Source organism: the organism of the source record quoted next, unplaced genomic scaffold (genome assembly GCF_019419815.1).
Source record: "Pyrus x bretschneideri cultivar Hongxiangsu unplaced genomic scaffold, Pyrus_bretschneideri_v1 Contig55, whole genome shotgun sequence".
Lineage (NCBI taxonomy): Eukaryota > Viridiplantae > Streptophyta > Magnoliopsida > Rosales > Rosaceae > Pyrus > Pyrus x bretschneideri.
In genome coordinates this window covers 1,088,409-1,107,943 of record NW_025999793.1, presented here as the reverse complement: position 1 = coordinate 1,107,943, position 19,535 = coordinate 1,088,409, and the positions used below count along the sequence as shown (strand labels likewise).

The following is a 19,535-nucleotide window of genomic DNA, read 5'->3' as shown; positions in this document are numbered from 1 at the left end:
TGGTCCATTGTTTGTGATGGCAAGCTCAACTTTTATGCTAGAGCAGCCAACTTGCACTTGAAAAGGAGTAGTGGGAATTGAGACGCACGAGATATGGGGAAGGGGGCATCTTTTTGTTGAGTTGGGTCTGTCAAATCTGGGAAGACAATTGACTAAAGAGAGCCACATAATTAGGGTTTAAAATTCGGTCGCCAAAGAATTAGATTTGGAGCAATATGCTTTCTTTCTTTTTCTTGTTTCAGAAAATTAGCCAATTGTGGGCAGCGTGTACATATGAGGGCTTAGGCGTTTTCTTTGACACCTTTTTCTTTTCTTTTGCATATGGGATTGTATATTGCATGTCATTGTGTAGGAACTATTTAGGTCAGAAAGGTACTGAAATTATTTGCACTATAATTTTTTTTATTGAAATCGTAAACTAGATCAATAACAAAGTGTCGACGGCTTATGAGTTTATCTGACATTAGACGTGGGATGAGGGGAAAACATGAGAGGACAATCACAATCCGTTTAATTTGTATTCAAGGGACAAATTTTTACGCATGCATACTTTATTTATTTATGCTTATTAGATTAAACAAATCAAAGAAGAATCAAAGATAAGAATAAATATATTATGTATAAGAAATAAAACTGTGTGTAAATCATTATGGTCATAGCTTCTCTGATACAAGAAAATCAATTGCATTTGATCCATAATTTATAACAATAGCAAAGATGGATATATATATATATATATATATATATATAGGGGTGTGCTATCCACACACCTCTTGATAATTTATGTCCGTTAATCTTCTTCAATTCATCCGATCCGATGATTGAAAATTAAAAATGTATGTGAGAAGTAAAATGGAATATGTGTCTGCATTTGATCGAAATAACTGAAGCCATCATGAACTCAACAAGTTATAAACTCAACTTAAAGTTTGAATCTTCCTTGTTTAATAAACATAGCTTAATGAACACGAAGCTTGGCAAGACTTTTTATAAACTTTGCTGCAAAAATGGTAGCATGCAGGAATATAGCAAAGTATTTCGCCATACACAATCAGCTTTACATTAATTATCATTCATGAGAAGCTCCTTTGAATCAAATCAAGTGATTATTTGTGGAGGAGTTTCTCATACAAATTGGTGATGAATTACCATAGTAAATAGCTACGGTTTTTCTTTTTACACTGCATTTTGAGTTTAAACATTCTTCCATCCTCTCTTTGGTGTAACTTTTTTTTTTAAAATGAACCTTTAGATATCGCTTATAAAAAAAAAAAAGATAAAAATGTCTCAGCTGGACAAACAGAAAGTTGAATGTAAATATATAATTGGTATCAAAAAGTAAAAGTTGAAATGTTATTTAGTGCCTTAGTTGTACTAGTTTTTATTCATTAAACCTCAGCAATGACATCCTTGTTTAACAACTACTACCACCAAAAATGGTGACAACGTTTTAGTCGGACAAGGCCGCCGTGTGCGAGCCGAAAGAAGAAAATTGCAGATTAAATAACAAAAAATATCCAACTAGGCCTAAATGGGCTTCCAGGTCAGGGATATTGGGCTTCAAGTTTAAGAGCTTGTTTATGGGCTGTACGGTGGTCGCAACAGCCTGTAACTTAAGTTAAGAAATTGGGTAGTGCCATTCACACCCACTTATTAATATTTTTATCCATTGATCTTCTTCAAGTCATTTGATTCGTTGGTGAAAAATTAAAAGAGTTTATGAAAGGTAAAAATGAGTGTGTGGATACCACCATCCCTTGTTATTTGTTTTCCTATTACAAGGAATAACACAATTCTAGTTTTTAGTTTTATGCAGGTTCGATTTAATCCAGTTTTACATTGAAATAGTAGTTGAACAAATTACAGGTAAACAAATTTTTTTTTGTTTTTGGATCAATTTTTATTGAACGGAAACATAAAAACACAAAAGAAAAGCGAAACACTAAAAATTGGAAGACTGAAAATGATAAATGTATTGATAGGTTATTGACTTCAACTTGTTACAATTTGTGACGTGATTTGCGGTTCCAACTCTTTTATTCCCACTTATTGATAGGTTGAAGATGATATAAAAGTATGGCCTGCACTGTTAATTTAAAAATAATTTCTATAATTCTAAACGTAGCTATGTTTAGTTTTTTCGTTTGGAGATGACCTATGTTCAAGCTCAATTTGAATTAGGAGAAAAACGACCCATTCCAAAATGGGCTAATTGGGTTGAGCTTGACATTTTTGAACCATTCAATTATGGTTTCAAAACTTACGACCCATGGCCCATGGTATATTTTACAAAGGAGATGGGCCTTATCCATCAAAAGCTAAACAAAGCCCGTAACCTATCCAACTTCCCAACACCCGCGTCACCAGTGTCTACGCACCTCACCTGCGCAGGAAACGATCAGAAAATCCCTCCATGGTTGGTCGGTAATTGCAAATCTCAGTCGCCATGGCAATCGACGTCCAAATTTTGAAAGAAAGGTCATCTTCCTTTGAATTAATTCTTCTTCCTACTGTCTCTTTTTCAAAATAGTGTGAAATTTTGGATGATTATTTGCGGTTTAGTAGTTCAACTTGTATGAATTACAATGTCTGGACTTGTTTCTGCTGTAATTTTTCTTTTTTTTTAATGTTAATATTTTAATTAGATAATATTTTGATTTGATTTGATTTTTTTTATTTTTTTATGGGTGCTTTAGGTATATAAATTCTTGCAGGAGGCACTGTGTCCTACCAAATCCTGCAATTCTGTCCGTTCTCTTCAAGGTCAGTGATGAATGGTCTCCCAATTTTTATTTTAATGATGAATTTATTAATTAGTTTTAAGGTTTAATTCTCTTGATCCATTTGTTAATGAAATTCTTGTTGAAAGTAGCTGTGGCTTTGTAGAACTAGGAATTTCTCTTATTCATTAAAATGAATGTGTTCATTGTATTTATTAGAGTTTAGATGGGCAAAGCGACATCAGCATTCGTGTTTAAGTGACCAAAAAACGGCATGACATGCCTTATGTTTGTCATACAATAGGACCGTAAACCATGCCATGGGCACGAAAGGGAAACAACAAGCACGAATTTGGGGAGTGGGATATTTCTTAAGAGTATAAAGTAATATATATTGAGTTCAAATCCACGTAGCTTGCTCCTTTGTAGCTTAATCCGTTATATTGGGCTGTTCAATTGAATAGTAATGATCAACATTACTTGCATTTAAAATTTATAATGCGTATTATTTACACTAAAATCGTTAATATTGGTGGTCTGAAATAGTTATAGTACTATTCTTAATCTGATTCCTTGCTTTCTGTTTACTATTCAGGCTAAGGTTAAAAAATATTGCCAGGAAGTATGTAGCTTGGAGATTTCATTAGACCACCTTAAGGATACTGATTTCCCGCCACTTCTTGATTTATGCATGGAGCTTGATGATTCAGAGGTTGAAGCAGTTGACATATGCAATAAATCATTGTATGTTCTGGATGGAAAATATGCTCTGTTGTTGATGCGCGCTATTAATCAAAAGCTTCGAGTTGTTGATCTCTATGATTTGTCATTTGGAAAGAATTTCTCGAGGTATAGAGTGGAACTGGTTTTAATTGGTTTTGTGTTGATTGTTTTATTCTAAATTATCGTAGATCTTATCTGGTATAACACTCACTGTCATAGTAGTAGCTTAATAAGAGGACTTTTTTGCAAGAGGCAATGATGAGGAGGGATATTTGTTGTACATGTGTGTTGTGTCTTTGTTTATTTGTTGTACATGTGTATTGTGTCTTTGTTTCTGTATGACTATAATACCGAGTGGATCACATCCAAACGTACTGGCAAATTAGTAGGTGATTGTTAGCTATCTATACCATCTTGTATGCATCCTAATATTGGAATGGTTAGGAATTTCACATAAATTTGCGAATTGAATTTTATTGATAAAACTGAGTTATATTATCAAAGTTTTACGATAAAGAATCTGCTTAAATTTGGAATGTCAAAATATATGTTTCAGACCTGGTTTTTTCTATTAAGTTGTTCGGTATTCCTTTATAATGAATTTTATGTATTTTAGTTGCACATTGCCTTCTTTATGTGTATTGAGTAGTGTAGAGTCATGTTTATTATTTATTTTCTGAGAGAAATATATTGTATAGAGAAATGTACATCTGTAAATCAAATTGATTTTTCCTACGTAAATTGTTTGCTATCACTAATCAAGTTTAATTCTTAGGGATATTTCTCAGAGAGGTTTAACATGCCAAGTTTTAAACTTAAGGTCGTCGCATTTTCGGAAGCTCAACATGATGGGGGAGTTCATGCGGATACACACCCTTAACCTTGATTTTAGTACTAAGCTCACTAGTTTTCAGGAGGATTGTTTTACTTGCATGCCCAACCTAAAGTGTCTTTCTCTGTGTGAGACAAGAATTTCAAATCTCTGGACAACCATCGCTGCACTTTCTAAACTCCCTTCTTTGGTTGAACTTCGATTTCAGAATTGGTCGGGCTGCAATAATGTTGGCCCTTTTTCTGCATCATCTAGTCGGAAGCCTGATGACAAAACTGATTCCAATCTGCCAAATAGTGTTCATTATGGTGGGCGACCATCCATGTGTGTTGGGGAACCAACAGATTACAATTCAAGCATTGAAGAGGTGCTACGGAATTTGTTTGTAGTGGGTAATATGGGTGTAAATGATGATGAACAAAGCATGGTTGAAGATTCATCAGATGATAGTGAACTAGACTCACCGAATCCCCTGCAAGAACATGGTTCTGCAGGGCTATTATCAAATGTTTTCTCAAGCTGGAATAGACAGGCCGATCCACAAAATGAGGTAATAACATTGGTCTTTGCATTTGATGTGTTGAGTGTTCTAAGTGGGAATTTTTAAGTAGATCATCTTACTATGGAGCAAGCAACAACAACAGTATAATGGAGCAGGCAACTAGCTTTCCAAATCCTATTGAAATTGTCGTCCTAGTACATTATTATAGTATTTTTACAATTCTCCGTAATAGTAAGCTTGATATGCTTTGTATTCCCATTCCCTAACAGCCTCAGCTTTTGGGGTCAATGGTTGCCTCACGTGGCATCAGATTATCAGATCTCCATGTGTTTGAAACCTCCAAGTCCCATTCCCCTTCTATTAATTAATTTTCAAGGTGCATGGGGGAACTGCACCTTTATGTATTTATTTTTCTTCATGCTAAGTTGCAACACGGGGTTGCACATAAGGGCGCAAGTTAGCTTGATATCCGTTGTTGGCCTGTTGCCTAACAAATTAAGCATTTGAGGTCCAATTGCTGTCTTTCATATAAAGATAATTACTAAGCATTATTGTTCTACTATATAATGTTGTAATTTTGTAGTCATCTTTGTCATCCAACCCTTTCTTCTGTATTCATGATAGTCAAATTTCTACTTTGTTTGACATGCTTCTTTTGATGACTCACAGAATCAAAATGAAGAGGAGTCCTTGCAGGGTACCTTCACAAAGCATATTGGAGACATTGAATTGAAATATATTTCTTATCATGCTTCACCAATATGTTTCGAGAAACATTATAGAGAGTACATGATAGCCTCATTACCTCATTTGAGAAGTTTGGATAACTTGCCTATTGGAAAGATTGATCAGGAAAGGGCGAGGATTAAATTTTCAGAGTGTTTTGAGAATCTACCTTATCAGAGGAAGCATAAAGAGAATATTGTCCACATGTTACAGAAGCGTGAAATAAGAGCAAGCCAAACTCAAGTGCAAAGTCCTGGTCAGAAATCATCAAGTCTCTATGGAAAATCTCAACACTTCTATACGAGGTCTCTTTGTGCTGCTAAAATGGGATCTTCTGCCTGGCCTTTCTTGCACCCGCTATCGGTTTCAGGCAGAAACTTGGGAGGTGAAAGTAGGAGCTTTCGCCCTAGGCAGTTTGAGTATCATCCATCTGACTCTAGTCTAATGGTCTTTGGAACATTAGATGGTGAAGTAGTTGTAGTCAACCATGAGAATGAAAAAATTGTCAGTTATATCCCATCATCAGGAGCAATGAATAGTGTCCTGGGACTCTGTTGGCTCAAGAAGTATCCCTCTAAGGTATGCAAAGTCATGGTTTATTATTCTTAATATATAATTAACAGTTGAAGTTCTTTTTCCTTCTTTTGAGATTGTTGCACCTATCAATCCCAGAATGCTGCATCATTCTTTGATTTTTTTTGTTTTTCTTATTGTATGCGGTTTAGTTGGCCAGAAAAGTGTTCAAAACACAATTGCTGGTAACAGCATTCATGACAACTGAATGGAGTATGTGGGATTTGATTTGTCATACAATAGGTCTACGTTCTAAAGGAATTTCTTTGACTTAAGAACTTGGCCAGGTTGTAGGTATAGGTAGAAATATAAGATATGTATTTGATGGACAATTGGACATGCATATAACCACAGTATGGATACAAGATTGCTCCAAAGTTGATAGTGAACCTGATTTTTTTACTCTGTCATGTTGTAAAGATTAGACATCTATCTATCTCCTGATTTGGCAAATAATAATTCTGCCTTGGTTTTTTCCTCGTTGAATGTCAGCTAATAGCTGGGTCAGATAACGGTTCATTGAAATTATATGATATCCATCATACACGATCAATGGTAAGGGGCGTCTACCATAGTGCTGGTTCTGTGACTTTTGACGAGTTTGACCAGTTGACTTCTGTTCATGTTAACTCCACGGACGAACTATTTCTTGCTAGTGGATACTCAAGAGATGTTTCTTTGTATGACATAAGTAGTGGAAGACGCTTACAGGTGTTTACTGGTATGCATCGGGAGCATATTAATGTACTGAAGTTTGCAAACCATTCCCCATCTCTTTTTGCAACTTCTTCATTTGATAAGGATGTCAAGATGTGGGATCTCAGACAGAAGCCAATACATCCTTGCTATACTTCTTCAAGCCCTAGGGGTAATGTGATGGTTTGCTTTTCTCCAGATGATCATTATCTTTTAGTGTCAGCTGTTGACAATAAGGTAATTTTATGATTTGTTTATTACTATATAAATTTGGGCTGTCAATGTGTGTTCTTTGACCATTGGCATTGATCTAGATGTGATGTTGGATACCTGATTAAGAATCAAACTTGGTTCGATTGGTAAGATTTGATGCTTCCAGGGTAAAAATGATGGAAAGTAAAATGTTCAATTGTTAAAATGGCATGTTTTTTTTTCTTTTCCTATAAAGTTTTTAGTTGTATTTTTTTTCTTTCTATTTTGTTATTATTGCACTCGAATTTTGTAGTAAGGTCTCTTATTGGGAAATTGATGTTACCATCGAGTTGGTGCACTCAGTCAGGTTAGTTGTATATTGTGGGATATGTAGGAGGCGTCACTGTTGAAAGCTTAAGCTATTTTTCCTTTTTTGGTATATTTTGTTCATTGTTATTTTGTTATGGTTCACTTGTCCTTCCATCTATTAGCATACTGATTACCTTGTTGATGATGTCAGGTTCGACAACTTCTGGCAGTTGATGGGAGACTTCACCTGAATTTTGAGATAGCCTCTACAGGAAGCTCTCAGAATTACACCCGATCCTATTACATGAATGGAAGGGATTATATCATCAGCGGGAGTTGTGATGAGCATGTAGTCCGCATATGTTGTGCTCAAACCGGGAGGCGGCTGAGGGATATATCTTTGGAGGTACTAATTTCTAATTTAAAGTACCAGGAAACATTGTTTCTTTGTCAGATATGCATGTTCAAATGCCATCTAGTGAAATAGGATAAAGTTCTTTCTACGTATGATGCCAAACTCTGCTGTTGTTGGCAGTGCTTCACCTTGTATTTGATTGAAGTTGCAAGTTATCATTATCATCGTCAAAAATAAGTTTTACGATTCGTTCTCAATAAGAAGGAATATGAAAATAGGAGATGAAAGAAACCAAAAATACAGTAAAAGGTAATGCCTTAAACTTGAGAGTATCGAAAGGAGGAAAAGGGGAATAAAATTCAAAAGGGGTAGGGGAAAAGGATTTGAAGAAGTATTTTCATCTACTAATGGTTGTGAATTCCACTAGACACTAGTTACTTTGAAGAAAACAATGATACAAATTTCTGTTTTTATACAGGGACGAGGGGGATCTGGAAGTTCTATGTTTGTGCAATCTTTAAGGGGAGATCCTTTCAGAGTGAGTTTCATTCTTACTACTGGTATCCACTTTTTTGGTCAATCGAGTAGAATTGTAAACATTCATACTATTGTTAGATGATATAGTGGGTTAATTTCTTAAAAATAAGTTATAACCCCTCCCCCTTAACCCCTAAAAGGGGGGGAAAGGTTAAGAAATAGGAGACACTCTTCATAAGTGATTACTAGAGTACTTAGACTTGTAGTTATTTTTTTTCATGCAACTTTATTTTTCTTGTAAACATATAGAGATTTCATGAATTTTAGCATGTCCCTTTGATACTTTTAACAGGTTACAGAATTCTCATGCTGTAACTATCTTCCTTTTTATTTTTTGGACGGAAACTAATATTATAAATTATCGAAGACTTCAATAGTTCTATATACGGGTCAGCTTAATTTGTGCTGTAGTCTCGGTTGCCTTTTCAAATCATGCCACAATGATAAAGTCGTAAACTTGTAAAGAACAACACTGTTAAGTCTTGCTCACCTCAAAAGAATCCTCTAGCAGTGTGCAGGCTACATTATGTTTAACCTTGTTTTTTTTCAAGTATCCAAGTGATGCCAAGGATTAATGTTTCTCCTTTATTCACCTAAATATTCTTTTTCCCAAAAATATCTTGCACCCAGGAATTCAACATGAGCATCTTGGGAACATATATGCGTCCAAGCTCGAGGTCTGAAATTGTCAAGGTATAGGACTTATGCTTATGTATATTTATGTTATTGAAAAACGTCATCACGTGAGACACTAAGGTTTTCTGCATGCAACATTGCAGGTCAACATGCTAGCATCCAGTAACTATGCCAAGGAACACCTTGATGGTCAGCAGCCTTGCCCAACCAAGAATATGGGAGGTTGATGTATGTATGTACCTTATTTGTAAGCTATGCATGCATGTGAACAACTCTTATGTCCTAGGAAAGCGTCTGCAAAGGTGCAAAAACGCGAACATCTCTACCATCAGTTTGGTCTACCAGTACATCACATTTTGCCCCATCCCATCTTCGTTTGCTCTCCCATGCGGGACTGTGTACGTACTAATTGAACCTGCATGCGTCGCAACTATCGGACGAGATCCAGTGGCTGGTAGAGCTGATTCTTGGCAGATGCTTGAGTAAAAGATACAGTTCATTTGTTTTGCTATTGTACAGGTACATGTGATATGCCGTGTAATGAGTTAGAAGGTAGTTAGTAGTCTCTTAACGGAGTGTCTGTCATAGGTGCTTCTGGTTGTGAGATAAACTTGTTAGTGCTGGTATGAATAAGAAGTTTACGGAGAGCATCGGTCTCCGGCGGAGTTTCGGTTATAATTTACAATTTCACACAAAATGCCCGACTTGAGCTTCCACAGCTTGAGTTAGACGGCAAGATCCCCCAAAACTTAAAGGTGGACATTCTTTTTACCCTGGCTTTATTTGTTTGTACTACTAATCTAAGGAAAATGATTTTTGCGCACGCTCGTTTACCTCCTTAACACCTCCTCTTCTTTTTCTTTTTCTTTTTTCTTTCCAAATGTTGAATCGAACAAATAAAAGGAGAATCAAGGGTCACAATTAAGAGGGAATTTAAGGGGTGCAATAATTTTCTAGCATAATATAGTGGTTGTTATATCCTATGTAGTCTAACTCTTCGTCCGCATGAATTATATGTTAGTCATACGACTCCTACCACAAATTTATAATACAACATATGTGGCAATTAATCCGATGACACTGAATTAATCACAAAACCAAAACAAACAAACGTTTAGTCTAGCTCTAAATTCATATGTTTCAGTAGACCAATAATTCTATTTGGATACCCCACAAAAAATTTAAAAAAAACGCGCACACCCACAGTTGCTAATAAAAGTGGATCCTATATTCCTATTATTTTTGGTACCCAATAATTCTCTTCACAGGCATAACACATTTCCGACATAAGTGTTAAAAAAACTCTCAAAAGTAAGATTCTCTATGATCTTAGAGGATGTACTTCTTCGTAAGTGATTATTAGACCAAAAGAATTTTATGATCCAAACATCACGTAATTAATTTGGAAGGACAAACATAAATTTGAAAACCAACTGCAGACCACAAGCCCCTGAATCGTGCACTGGATTAATAATTTGAAGCCTCCCCCAACTTGCAAAACCATTGAACCAGGAAACCAATATTTGTGTCCTATAGCAATAGCAACAGTGCAGCAACAATGAATTGTTTGAGAAATTTGGATAACCTGCATGATGGAAAGATCCGACAGAGGTTAAATTTCCTTGATGATGAAATTTTAACCGAGTACCTCTTCTGACCAAGTATATACTTTATGTTCTAACAAAAACATCCACAAGAAATTGAATTATTTAGTTACCTAGTTTTTTTTCAGTTTGTTTTATGCATGTTTAGAGCTATGCTAGAGGAGTTTGCCGCTACTTTAGTCGTCCGTCAAAAACTCATGCTAAGAGATTTTCTTGAATTCGAGTCTTACAAGGACCTCTTTTGATAGACACAAATGCAAGTGGCCTTAAACCGCGTGTTCATGCTTAAGAACAACTGTCCACGCGATAAGTGGTGTTTAACCGTTAATTAATTATAAAAAGGTCTATTATATTAACACCCAGATATTATTGAATAAATCTTACATATTTAATACATCTCATATTTGCTTTTATAATTAAAAATTATCTTAATACACCTTACGTATTTTCTCATAATACCCTCACATCTCACATTCTCAACATACATACATTTAGAAAATGAGTGTAGAATGAGATTTTTGAAGTGCCAATAACATTTTCCTAAAAAATACCTTATAAAAACTCTTTACAATCAACGACTAACAATTACTCATACGTAATTGTGAAACTCATTTCGTTGCATCCCAACGTAGGGCAAAAAACGAGGAATCTAGTTCACAGTGCAAATACCGCGTGGACCGCCTATCTGTATCGCACTCTTACCTCACGGACTCAATAAATATGTTCCAAAAGTTGCACCCTTCCAAGTTCCAGCTGTGCAGTGAGACCCAATCCCTCATTTATTCTTAGTTCATCATCCCAACTGCTCACGTACTATTTTTGTCTTATATATTTAAATTTTACTGGAAAAAAAAAACTATTTTCCAAACTGAAATAAAATTAGAACAAGTAAAAATAAATTTCTTTGGGTAAGAAAAAAAAAATCATTGTAAAGATAATTTGCACAAAGTTATTCCATTTTTTACAAGCGATGTGAGATGATAATTGAATTTAGAATTTCTGTGCACAAGTATAGGGTAATTTGTACTACTAATATTAAAATATAAGTAATGTTTTGTAGATTAAATTTGTAAATTAAATATGCAAACTAAATAATGTATCACTAATAAGAAATAATCACATTAATCAGCGCTTAAGTAATAATCCAATCACTTTCATGTCATTTAATTTACAAAATTTAGTCTACACATTTAATCTTTCTAACATTATCCTTAAAATATATTCACACTAAAAGATAAGAAATTAGAACTAAACCACACAATAGATGTAACATGATCATTTAACAATAAACTTATCATTTATGATAATCGATCTTAAACCGTCAACCAGAGAAATACCACTACGTAGTACTAGTTGGTTTCCATGTTTACAAACTAATGGAATTATAGATAAGTTATTTCAGAAAATATAACCCAAAAAAATTTGAATTTTAAATAAACATTGTATACTCCTTTTTTTATTAATGTCAACTAAAAAATCTAAGATCATTTACACTATTCTATAACTTGTTTAATAAAAAAAGAAAAAAAATATTGCCTTGGGTTTTTTTTGGAGGGTATCCAAAGTTGCCGACTCACAAGTTCTCTCTCACTCGCTATTAAATACCAGCTTGAGCTCTCACAATCCTCCACACTGCCTCAAGTACACTTCTCAACTACGACTTGTCCTTTGAGTTCACCAGGCAAAATGAAGCTCTACTTTCCACTCCTCTGTTTCCTTCTTCTTACCTTTTCTTTCATGGATCCAGCCATGGCCCTCGCTACTTCACGTAAGTGTTTAGATTTTGCCCAAGTAAATGGAGATGTTCTCTTTTGCCGTATTATCTGGCTGTTAGACTGTGAATCTCGACCATTAATTATCTAAACTCGTGTTATACCATATAGTTTAGATCGGCATTTTGATGATATAAGTCCGACAACAGAACTTACTCGTCGAATAATTAACCATGCATGTCATCTGCTTTGAAAAGTTTAATTCGTTCGATCACCGTAGGTTAAGATGTTAACTGGGTTTATTAATCTTGCAGCATATTGCAGCGACAAGTGCTCGACGAGGTGTGCAGTAGCAGGAGTTCGGGATCGATGCATAAAGTATTGTGGGATTTGCTGTGAAGCGTGCAAGTGTGTGCCTTCTGGGACTTATGGGAACAAGCACGAGTGCCCTTGCTACAGGGACAAGAAGAACGACAAGGGCAAGCCCAAGTGCCCCTAATTTAATTACTCAAATTTTCTGTGTGTAGTTTAATCTTTATGGAGAATGTTAATTAGGGTTAAAGTTGGTCTGCTTTAGTAATAATAGCAAGAATTGGTAGTTGATCCTTTTTATGTTTGGTATGAGTCCAGTTATATAATTTTATGTTGTGATCTTGATCTTGGTTGTTTATGTCCAATGGCAGTTGGATTTTCATAAAATAAATAAATTATTTGTCTTCTTTTTTATTTGTTTCATAATCATTTCAATTTTTCAGTTTTTATTTTCATGATTACGGTATTTTTCATTAGCGATAAAATTGGATTATTAGTTTTCGTGGTGATAGAATAACGGGAAGATAGTTCATGTAGTAAAAAAGATTAGGATTTAAGCTCATGTGGTGAACTCTGTTAGTATTTATGCTCAAAATCGAAAATTCTGTTAACTCTCTGTTAATTATTAGCACCTGAGTCACACATACGAGGCTAAAACGGTATTCTTCATCAATTGTTAGCATGTAAAACTCACATGTGAGACTAACTATATCCTTTCAGCATCACATGTGAGCTTATGTGCCAATAATTAACAAAGAATTGATGAAATTTTTAATTTTAAGTCTAAATCCTAACCGACTTTACCATAGAAGTTTATATTTTTTTTATTTTTTTACCATAAAAACTATCTTTTAACTATCGTATTACCACGAAATCATTAATCCATTTATCTTTTCTTTTAACCAACTACGTTACGATTTCAAACTCTCGTTCATTAACTTTCAGTACTGAGCGAAGAGAGAAGGGAAACACGAGACAACAACATGTGCATAGCAATTAGTATTAGAGAGATCTGGACTGGGGACATGAATGCTATACTGACTAGGGCGGTGGGAGGGAGAATCTTTTGGCTTTGGGAATCGTCGTATATGCAAGTTGCAATTCAAAAACCTTAAAACTAAATTAACTTTGTTTATTGACCAAATTCAATAAAATAGAATGAAAAATCAATGTTGTTAAAGATCACCTGTGCCTTTGGAGGTTGGAAATTAATTAATTGGACCATTCACACAAAGAGAAAGATTTATATGAAATAGATTTACAATTGCGTGGTATTTTGTGTTAATAATTGTTGACTCTAAAAATTACAAAACCTACGTGGCGCGCAGGGCGAGTAACTAATGAGCTAACTACGTCCTTCAGTTGAATGCGGGGCGTGCCAACTCGTCGGCCAAGCTCGGCCGAAGAGTAAAATTTGATGTCGCGTTGGGTGCGCTGTTGACTTCTGTATCTTGCGATTGCGACCGAGGAAGGAACGCTCTCGGCCTCTGGGTTCTATAGCCTGAAGACAAGGCTACTAATTCTACGGAGTTCACAAGTCGTCGGAACCTGATTCGGTCACTGTGATTATATTCGTAAGAGTATAAGCACGCCGAATCGAGACCAAACTATATGGGCACAGGTACTCGAATGTGATATATGTCTTGATGGTAAACGTAGTTCGGCCGTCGGAATGCCGAACCCTGAAGCTTACTTGCGAGTATCCAATCATAAAACCACTCGGCGTCCAATACGCCGAGCAATGCAATTCGTAACACCCTACTATGCCGGAAAGGCTTAGTAAGATGACCTCTACCAACAAGGGCTCGAAAACCCTTCTTGGCCGAGACTTAGATAGATAATCGGTCGACCTCGACGCAGTGCTGTTTATCCAAACTGAAGGTGCTCCTCGGTCGGCTGATTCTGCGGCAGCAGTGCTGTTTATCCAAACTGAAGGTGCTCGCCGGGTGCTTCCACAGTGTTGTTTATCCAAACTGAAGGTGTGTCGGCAGGGAAAAGAAAACGAAAAAATCTCAAGGTGTTTGAGAGGTTTTGCGCAGGGCAATTGTATGCTGAGTTCTGAAGGTCTTTTCTATTGCGTAATTTCTTGTATTTATAGCACCTCGTTCCCTGAAACCCATTCGGATTTGGATTGGGAGTCCTTGTCCCATTTTACCTCTAGCTCGAACAATCTTACCCCCTCTAGGATTCTGAATTTTCCTCCTTTTGAGGCTTTATCTCTTGCTGGTCGAGAATCCTGGTCGCACCAGGACTTCCTCGATCCTTCTACTCATCTGGACCTCTTAGGATAGGATTCGGCCGACCCTGCCAGCTGGCCCGAGTTTTATTATTCGGCCCATAGTATTTGTCATTACCTTGGGCCGAGCACATCTTGCTGCTCGGCCCAATCATAATATTTTGGGCCCAAAAAATAATATAATAAAATGTATTAGTTTTCTGTCACGTAGTCATATGTTGTAACTTATTATCATGAACACCGTAACGGTGAACATATGTCATATAAGTTGTTCTTCCATATAAGACGCAACTACACTCTCGTCACAATATGTGTTTTGGGTTGTGAGATTGCCAAATACTTTGTAAAACTCCCATTTGGTTTCAAAAAGTTATCTCTAGTACTTCAAATCCTATTTCCGTTGATGTTGAAGCCACTACAAGTCTACAAGTAGAAGTGAAAGACCAAAATAATGTGCAAGAAGTTGAACTTGAAGATTATTTAGGAATCTTATTTGTATGCACCAAGTAAAAGAAATAAATATAGCGGGTGAGGTAACAAAAGTTCGCAGGTCACAATGTGAATTACATAATTTACATTGTCAAGGATTGCGATCGATTTCGAATTGGTAGAGTTGTCATGCAATGTTTGTTTTTAGTTTTTACTTTGACAATTTCGTATTTCACTCATGAAATTTGGATTTACGACATACTTCAAAAATTAAAGATAATGTTACAATCATATTTAGAATAGGAATGTGTTTATGTAAATCCTAGGGAATCTGGAAAAGTATTATATATTCCTATTAGGATTAGATTACCTATTAAATGTTGTAATCCTAAAGGGAAAGGTTTTACCCTTTCTACTGCTATAAATAAAGGCACAATAAGGTGAATCAAACGCACCTCTCAATTAAATCAATCTCTCTTCTCCCTAAAGCTTGCCACACCCCTCTCTCTCTCTCTCTAACCCTAGATCGCTCAATCAAATAGGCCTACAACACGTTATGAGAACGCTCTTGCCAGAAGCTGAGGAATTGATCGTAAGAGGAGGCTATCATCCACCACATTCAAAGGCTTATTAGTTTTCTGCTAATCAGGTACGCTTACAATAAAGGAAGATATTTGAAACGTGAAGCTTGAAAACATTCCCCATGATGCATGAACCCTTCTATGTTTATATTTTCCTTTCGATATATAAATATATATATATATATATATATTGTATATGTTCATATATTATTCAATATATATATTTGTTTCATGCATGACACCGCACCTTCTCTGTGCAAACTGATACCAGATCTCGGCCTGGGGTCCCAATGGATGGGCCTGCAGCCCCTCACCCTTGCACCAAGGCCCGCAGCCTTCATCCCACCCAGCCCCGATTGGCTGGGGCCCTATTCCCTGCACGCTGCAACCTTTAAGGTTGCTGGGTTCTGTGCTGCCAGGCTCGCAGCCTGCACCCTGGCCCGCGTCATGGCCTGCATCACCTGCAGCCAGCCCATGCGCTGGGCTTAGCTTTTCCCGCGCAAACATACAGGCCAGCTTGCACTGGACCTGTCCGTGCACTCCATTGCAGCCCAAAACACAACCCAGCTGCGGCTGGGGCTTCTGATGTCCATCCCGTGGCCTGCAGCCACCATCCAAGGACCTTTTCGGCCTTGCCTTATGCTTAAGGCAACCCAAACCGTGCCCTTCACCCGCGACACAAAGCCCAAATTATTTTGGGGCTCTATTTTCGATCCAATAATATTATTTTAATATTATTTTGCTCCTATAATCGACCTAGTATGGCCCGATTTATTGAATTAATTAAAAATGACCTACAGTCCGTTAATCTGATAATGAATCCAAAATTATTGATCTGAATATCGCTTTTGGACATCAACAATTCAATAATTTATTTTTATACTTTGAACCGTCACATACTTTCGTAGTAACGAAGCTCTCACACTTGAGTTCCCGAAGAAACTCAAATCCACTATACTTAAATCAGCATATTGCATTCTATGTTTATTGCAGTAACCTCTCATTATGAACTAATTATTCATAAAAACTAAATTGAACCTGTAGTTTCAAATTTAGTGCCTTTGAAACCTGAAGTTTTCATTTAAAACATACCACATGAAACCCGTAGTTTTCATGCATAAATTAAACCACTACATGTCTATAGAACCTGTATGTTCTACGATATATATCTATGGCTTACCATATGACTAATCACGTTTTCTCCCTCCGTTTTAGGGACATGTCGAACTTGAACAAGCTCGATTTCTCCACTCTAGAAGTCTCCGGAAGAAATGATCTAAAGTGGGTTCAAGACGTGAAGCTCCATCTCACTGCAAAGGGCATTAGAGCCACCATCGAGACACCTATCGCCGACAAACCTATTGACAAAGCTCAGAAGGCTACTGCAATGATCTTCATTCGAAGACACATCCATGATGCACTACATACTGAGTATCTCGCTGAGGAGGACCCACGCACCCTCTGGCTTGCTCTGGCCAATCTTTTCGATCACCAGAAAGACATATACTTGCCTGAGGCAAGACACAACTGGCAGCATCTTCGCTTCCAAGACTTTAAATCCATGAATGAATACAACTCTGAAGTTTGTAGGATCCATTCTTTGTTGAAATTCTGCAAAGTGGAACTAACCGAATCAGATTTCTTGGAGAAGACCTATTCGACCTTATATGCCACCAATATTTTCCTGCAGCAACAATATAAGGCACATAAATTCACCAAGTTTTCGGATTTGATCTCTGTTTTACTTCTTACTGAAAAGCAGAACCAGCTTTTGATGAAGAATCATCAAGATCGACCCACTGTCTCGAATGCCGTGCCTGAAGTGCATGCAAGCTATTTTACCAACCATAAGCGACGAAAGAATCGTCATGGCCATGGCAATGGGCGACAAGCCCAACCACGGGCCCAAGGTCAACAAAGTGCCCCACTTAAGGGAAGAATTGCGACCTAGCAGCGTCCATCACTATCCCCTAAGGTCCCAAACTTCAAGAACAAGGGCAAAGCTCCCATTTAGGCTGCTTCTATTGAACAGGACATATGCTATCGTTGTGGATCAAAGGATCATTGGTCACGTTTATGCCAAGCTTCCCCTGAGGCCATTGCCACGTATCATTCTCGTCATGAGTCTAACTTTACACATGTGGATCATCTGGAAGATGCAACTACATCCATAGAGATATTGGACTTCCAGGAGGCATCAGCGCCTATGGATGAATAAATTAGACACATTTTTAGGGCGTTTACCCCTAGTGGCCAAACCCACTAAGAGTGCCCAACCCTACCCCCCCTAATTTGCTAGGTTTATGGTCTAATTTTGAACAAGTTTTCTATGTATTTGGAATAATTTGTTTGGTTTTGGTTTGTTTTGCATTATGGATTGTTATTTGAATGGATATTATTTCTTGAATTGCTTAATTGAATGAGTGGACTTATATTTTTGTATGTGAACAATTCAATCAATTTATTTCTAGGTATGTCTAGTGGGGAAGTTAGTTGTCTGGCAGATAGTGCAACACACACACCATTTTGCGTGAACGACACTATTTTACTAACTTCATACCCAAGAAAGCTCATTCGACAACTCTCTCAGGCCCATCCAACCTGATTGAAGGATCCAGAAAGGCACATATCATGTTATCTAATGGTACAATTCTGACCATTAATAAGGCACTTTATTCTCCACGTTCCGGAAGAACGTTGCTGAGTTTTAGAGATATTTGAGATAATAAATATCATCTTGAAACCACTGAAGATCATGGTTCTGAATTTCTTTGTATCACTTCGTACGAATATGGCCAGAAGCATATTTACGAGAAGTTGGAATGTTTGCTGAGTGGGTTGTACATCCATTAGAAGCCCACAATGTGGCTAGCCCTATGCTTGAGTTCCAGGACACTTTGTTGCTTTGGCATGACTGTTTGGGACATCCTGGACTTGACATGATGCGCTGTATCCTCAAATCTTCTTATGGGTATAAGTTACATCCCTATGTTGGATTTCTGTCATGCAAAACGTGTTCTTTAGGGAAGTTGAATATTCAACCTTCCCATACAAGGATTATTCACGACCCCCCTAAATTTCTTTAGAGGATTCAAGGGGACATTTGTGGACCTATCCAACCAACCTGCGGACCATTTAAATATTTTATGGTGTTGGTTGATGCATCGACAAGGTGGTCACATGTTTGCTTGTTGTCCACATGCAACGCCGCGTTTGCTAAACTTCTAGCTCAAATCATTAAGCTGAGGGCTCACCACCCTGATTATCTGATTAAGTCGATTCGACTGGATAATGCTAGAGAGTTTACATCATAGACTTTTGACGATTATTGCATGTCAGTAGGGATTGATGTGGAACATCATGTGCCCCATGTTCACACCTAAAATGGCCTGGCAGAAGCTTTCATAAAGTGCCTTCAATTGATAGCTCGAACTTGGGTTATGAGAACCAAACTGTTGGTATTTGCTTGGGGCTATGCAATATTGCTTGTAGCTATGTTGGTCTGCCTGAGGCCCACTGCTACCCAACCACATTCACCGTTACAGTTGGTCACTAGATATGAGCCTGACGTCTCGCATTTACGGGTGTTTACGTGTGTCATTTATGTGCTAATAGTGCCGCCACTACGTACCAAAATGGTCTTCAAAGAAAAATGGGAATCTATGTCAGTTATGATTCGCCATCAAATGTTTGATACTTAGAACCCTTGACAGGAGATCTCTTTACCGCACGTTTTGTGGATTGTCACTTTGATGAGACAGTTTTCCCATCGTTAGGGGGAGATAAGCATTCTAACATTCCCATAGAACGCTGCGAATTGTTGTCGTATGCTCCTACTATGTCTCATTTAGATCCCTACA

General features: G+C 37.0%; 3 protein-coding genes across 5 annotated transcripts; all 3 read left to right on the top strand.

Annotated features, from left to right (window-relative positions):
• The first annotated feature begins 2,335 nt into the window (after positions 1 to 2,335).
• Positions 2,336 to 9,479, top strand: LOC103931711. Of its 3 annotated transcripts, XM_009341231.3 has the most exons (10): positions 2,336 to 2,478; positions 2,697 to 2,763; positions 3,316 to 3,569; positions 4,219 to 4,825; positions 5,447 to 6,082; positions 6,569 to 7,009; positions 7,485 to 7,679; positions 8,107 to 8,166; positions 8,796 to 8,858; positions 8,945 to 9,479. In XM_009341231.3, exons 1-10 carry the CDS (start codon positions 2,447 to 2,449, stop codon positions 9,026 to 9,028), a joined length of 2,439 nt encoding a protein of 812 aa, XP_009339506.2. In that variant the 5' UTR covers positions 2,336 to 2,446; the 3' UTR covers positions 9,029 to 9,479. The 3 variants fall into 3 exon arrangements, 2 of the variants coding, with proteins under 2 accessions (XP_009339506.2, XP_048426773.1); XR_007253313.1 differs by lacking the exons at positions 8,107 to 8,166; positions 8,796 to 8,858; positions 8,945 to 9,479 and adding an exon at positions 7,278 to 7,331 and having other exon boundaries at positions 7,485 to 7,629; XM_048570816.1 differs by lacking the exons at positions 8,107 to 8,166; positions 8,796 to 8,858; positions 8,945 to 9,479 and having other exon boundaries at positions 7,278 to 7,629.
• A 2,533-nt stretch (positions 9,480 to 12,012) lies between these two features.
• On the top strand, positions 12,013 to 12,843 carry LOC103931713 (peamaclein-like). Its single transcript, XM_009341233.3, has 2 exons — positions 12,013 to 12,173; positions 12,432 to 12,843. The coding sequence occupies exons 1-2, from the start codon at positions 12,092 to 12,094 to the stop codon at positions 12,614 to 12,616; spliced, it is 267 nt and encodes an 88-aa protein (XP_009339508.2). The 5' UTR covers positions 12,013 to 12,091; the 3' UTR covers positions 12,617 to 12,843.
• Positions 12,844 to 16,894: 4,051 nt separating this feature from the next.
• On the top strand, positions 16,895 to 17,893 carry LOC125470952. Its single transcript, XM_048570796.1, has 2 exons — positions 16,895 to 17,191; positions 17,735 to 17,893. Exons 1-2 carry the CDS (start codon positions 16,895 to 16,897, stop codon positions 17,891 to 17,893), a joined length of 456 nt encoding a protein of 151 aa, XP_048426753.1.
• Positions 17,894 to 19,535: the final 1,642 nt, after the last annotated feature.

Bases quoted from the DNA above. Each gene is read 5' to 3' on its own strand.
- LOC103931711 (XM_009341231.3), top strand. From the start codon at position 2,447: ATGGCAATCGACGTCCAAATTTTGAAAGAAAG. The intron at 2,479-2,696 runs GTCATCTTCCTT...TGGGTGCTTTAG, and splicing joins GTCCAAATTTTGAAAGAAAG to GTATATAAATTCTTGCAGGA. The intron at 7,010-7,484 runs GTAATTTTATGA...TGATGATGTCAG, and splicing joins TGTCAGCTGTTGACAATAAG to GTTCGACAACTTCTGGCAGT.
- LOC103931713 (XM_009341233.3), top strand. From the start codon at position 12,092: ATGAAGCTCTACTTTCCACTCCTCTGTTTCCTTCTTCTTACCTTTTCT. The intron at 12,174-12,431 runs GTAAGTGTTTAG...TTAATCTTGCAG, and splicing joins CATGGCCCTCGCTACTTCAC to CATATTGCAGCGACAAGTGC.
- LOC125470952 (XM_048570796.1), top strand. From the start codon at position 16,895: ATGTCGAACTTGAACAAGCTCGATTTCTCCACTCTAGAAGTCTCCGGA. The intron at 17,192-17,734 runs GCAAGACACAAC...TGTGGATCAAAG, and splicing joins AAGACATATACTTGCCTGAG to GATCATTGGTCACGTTTATG.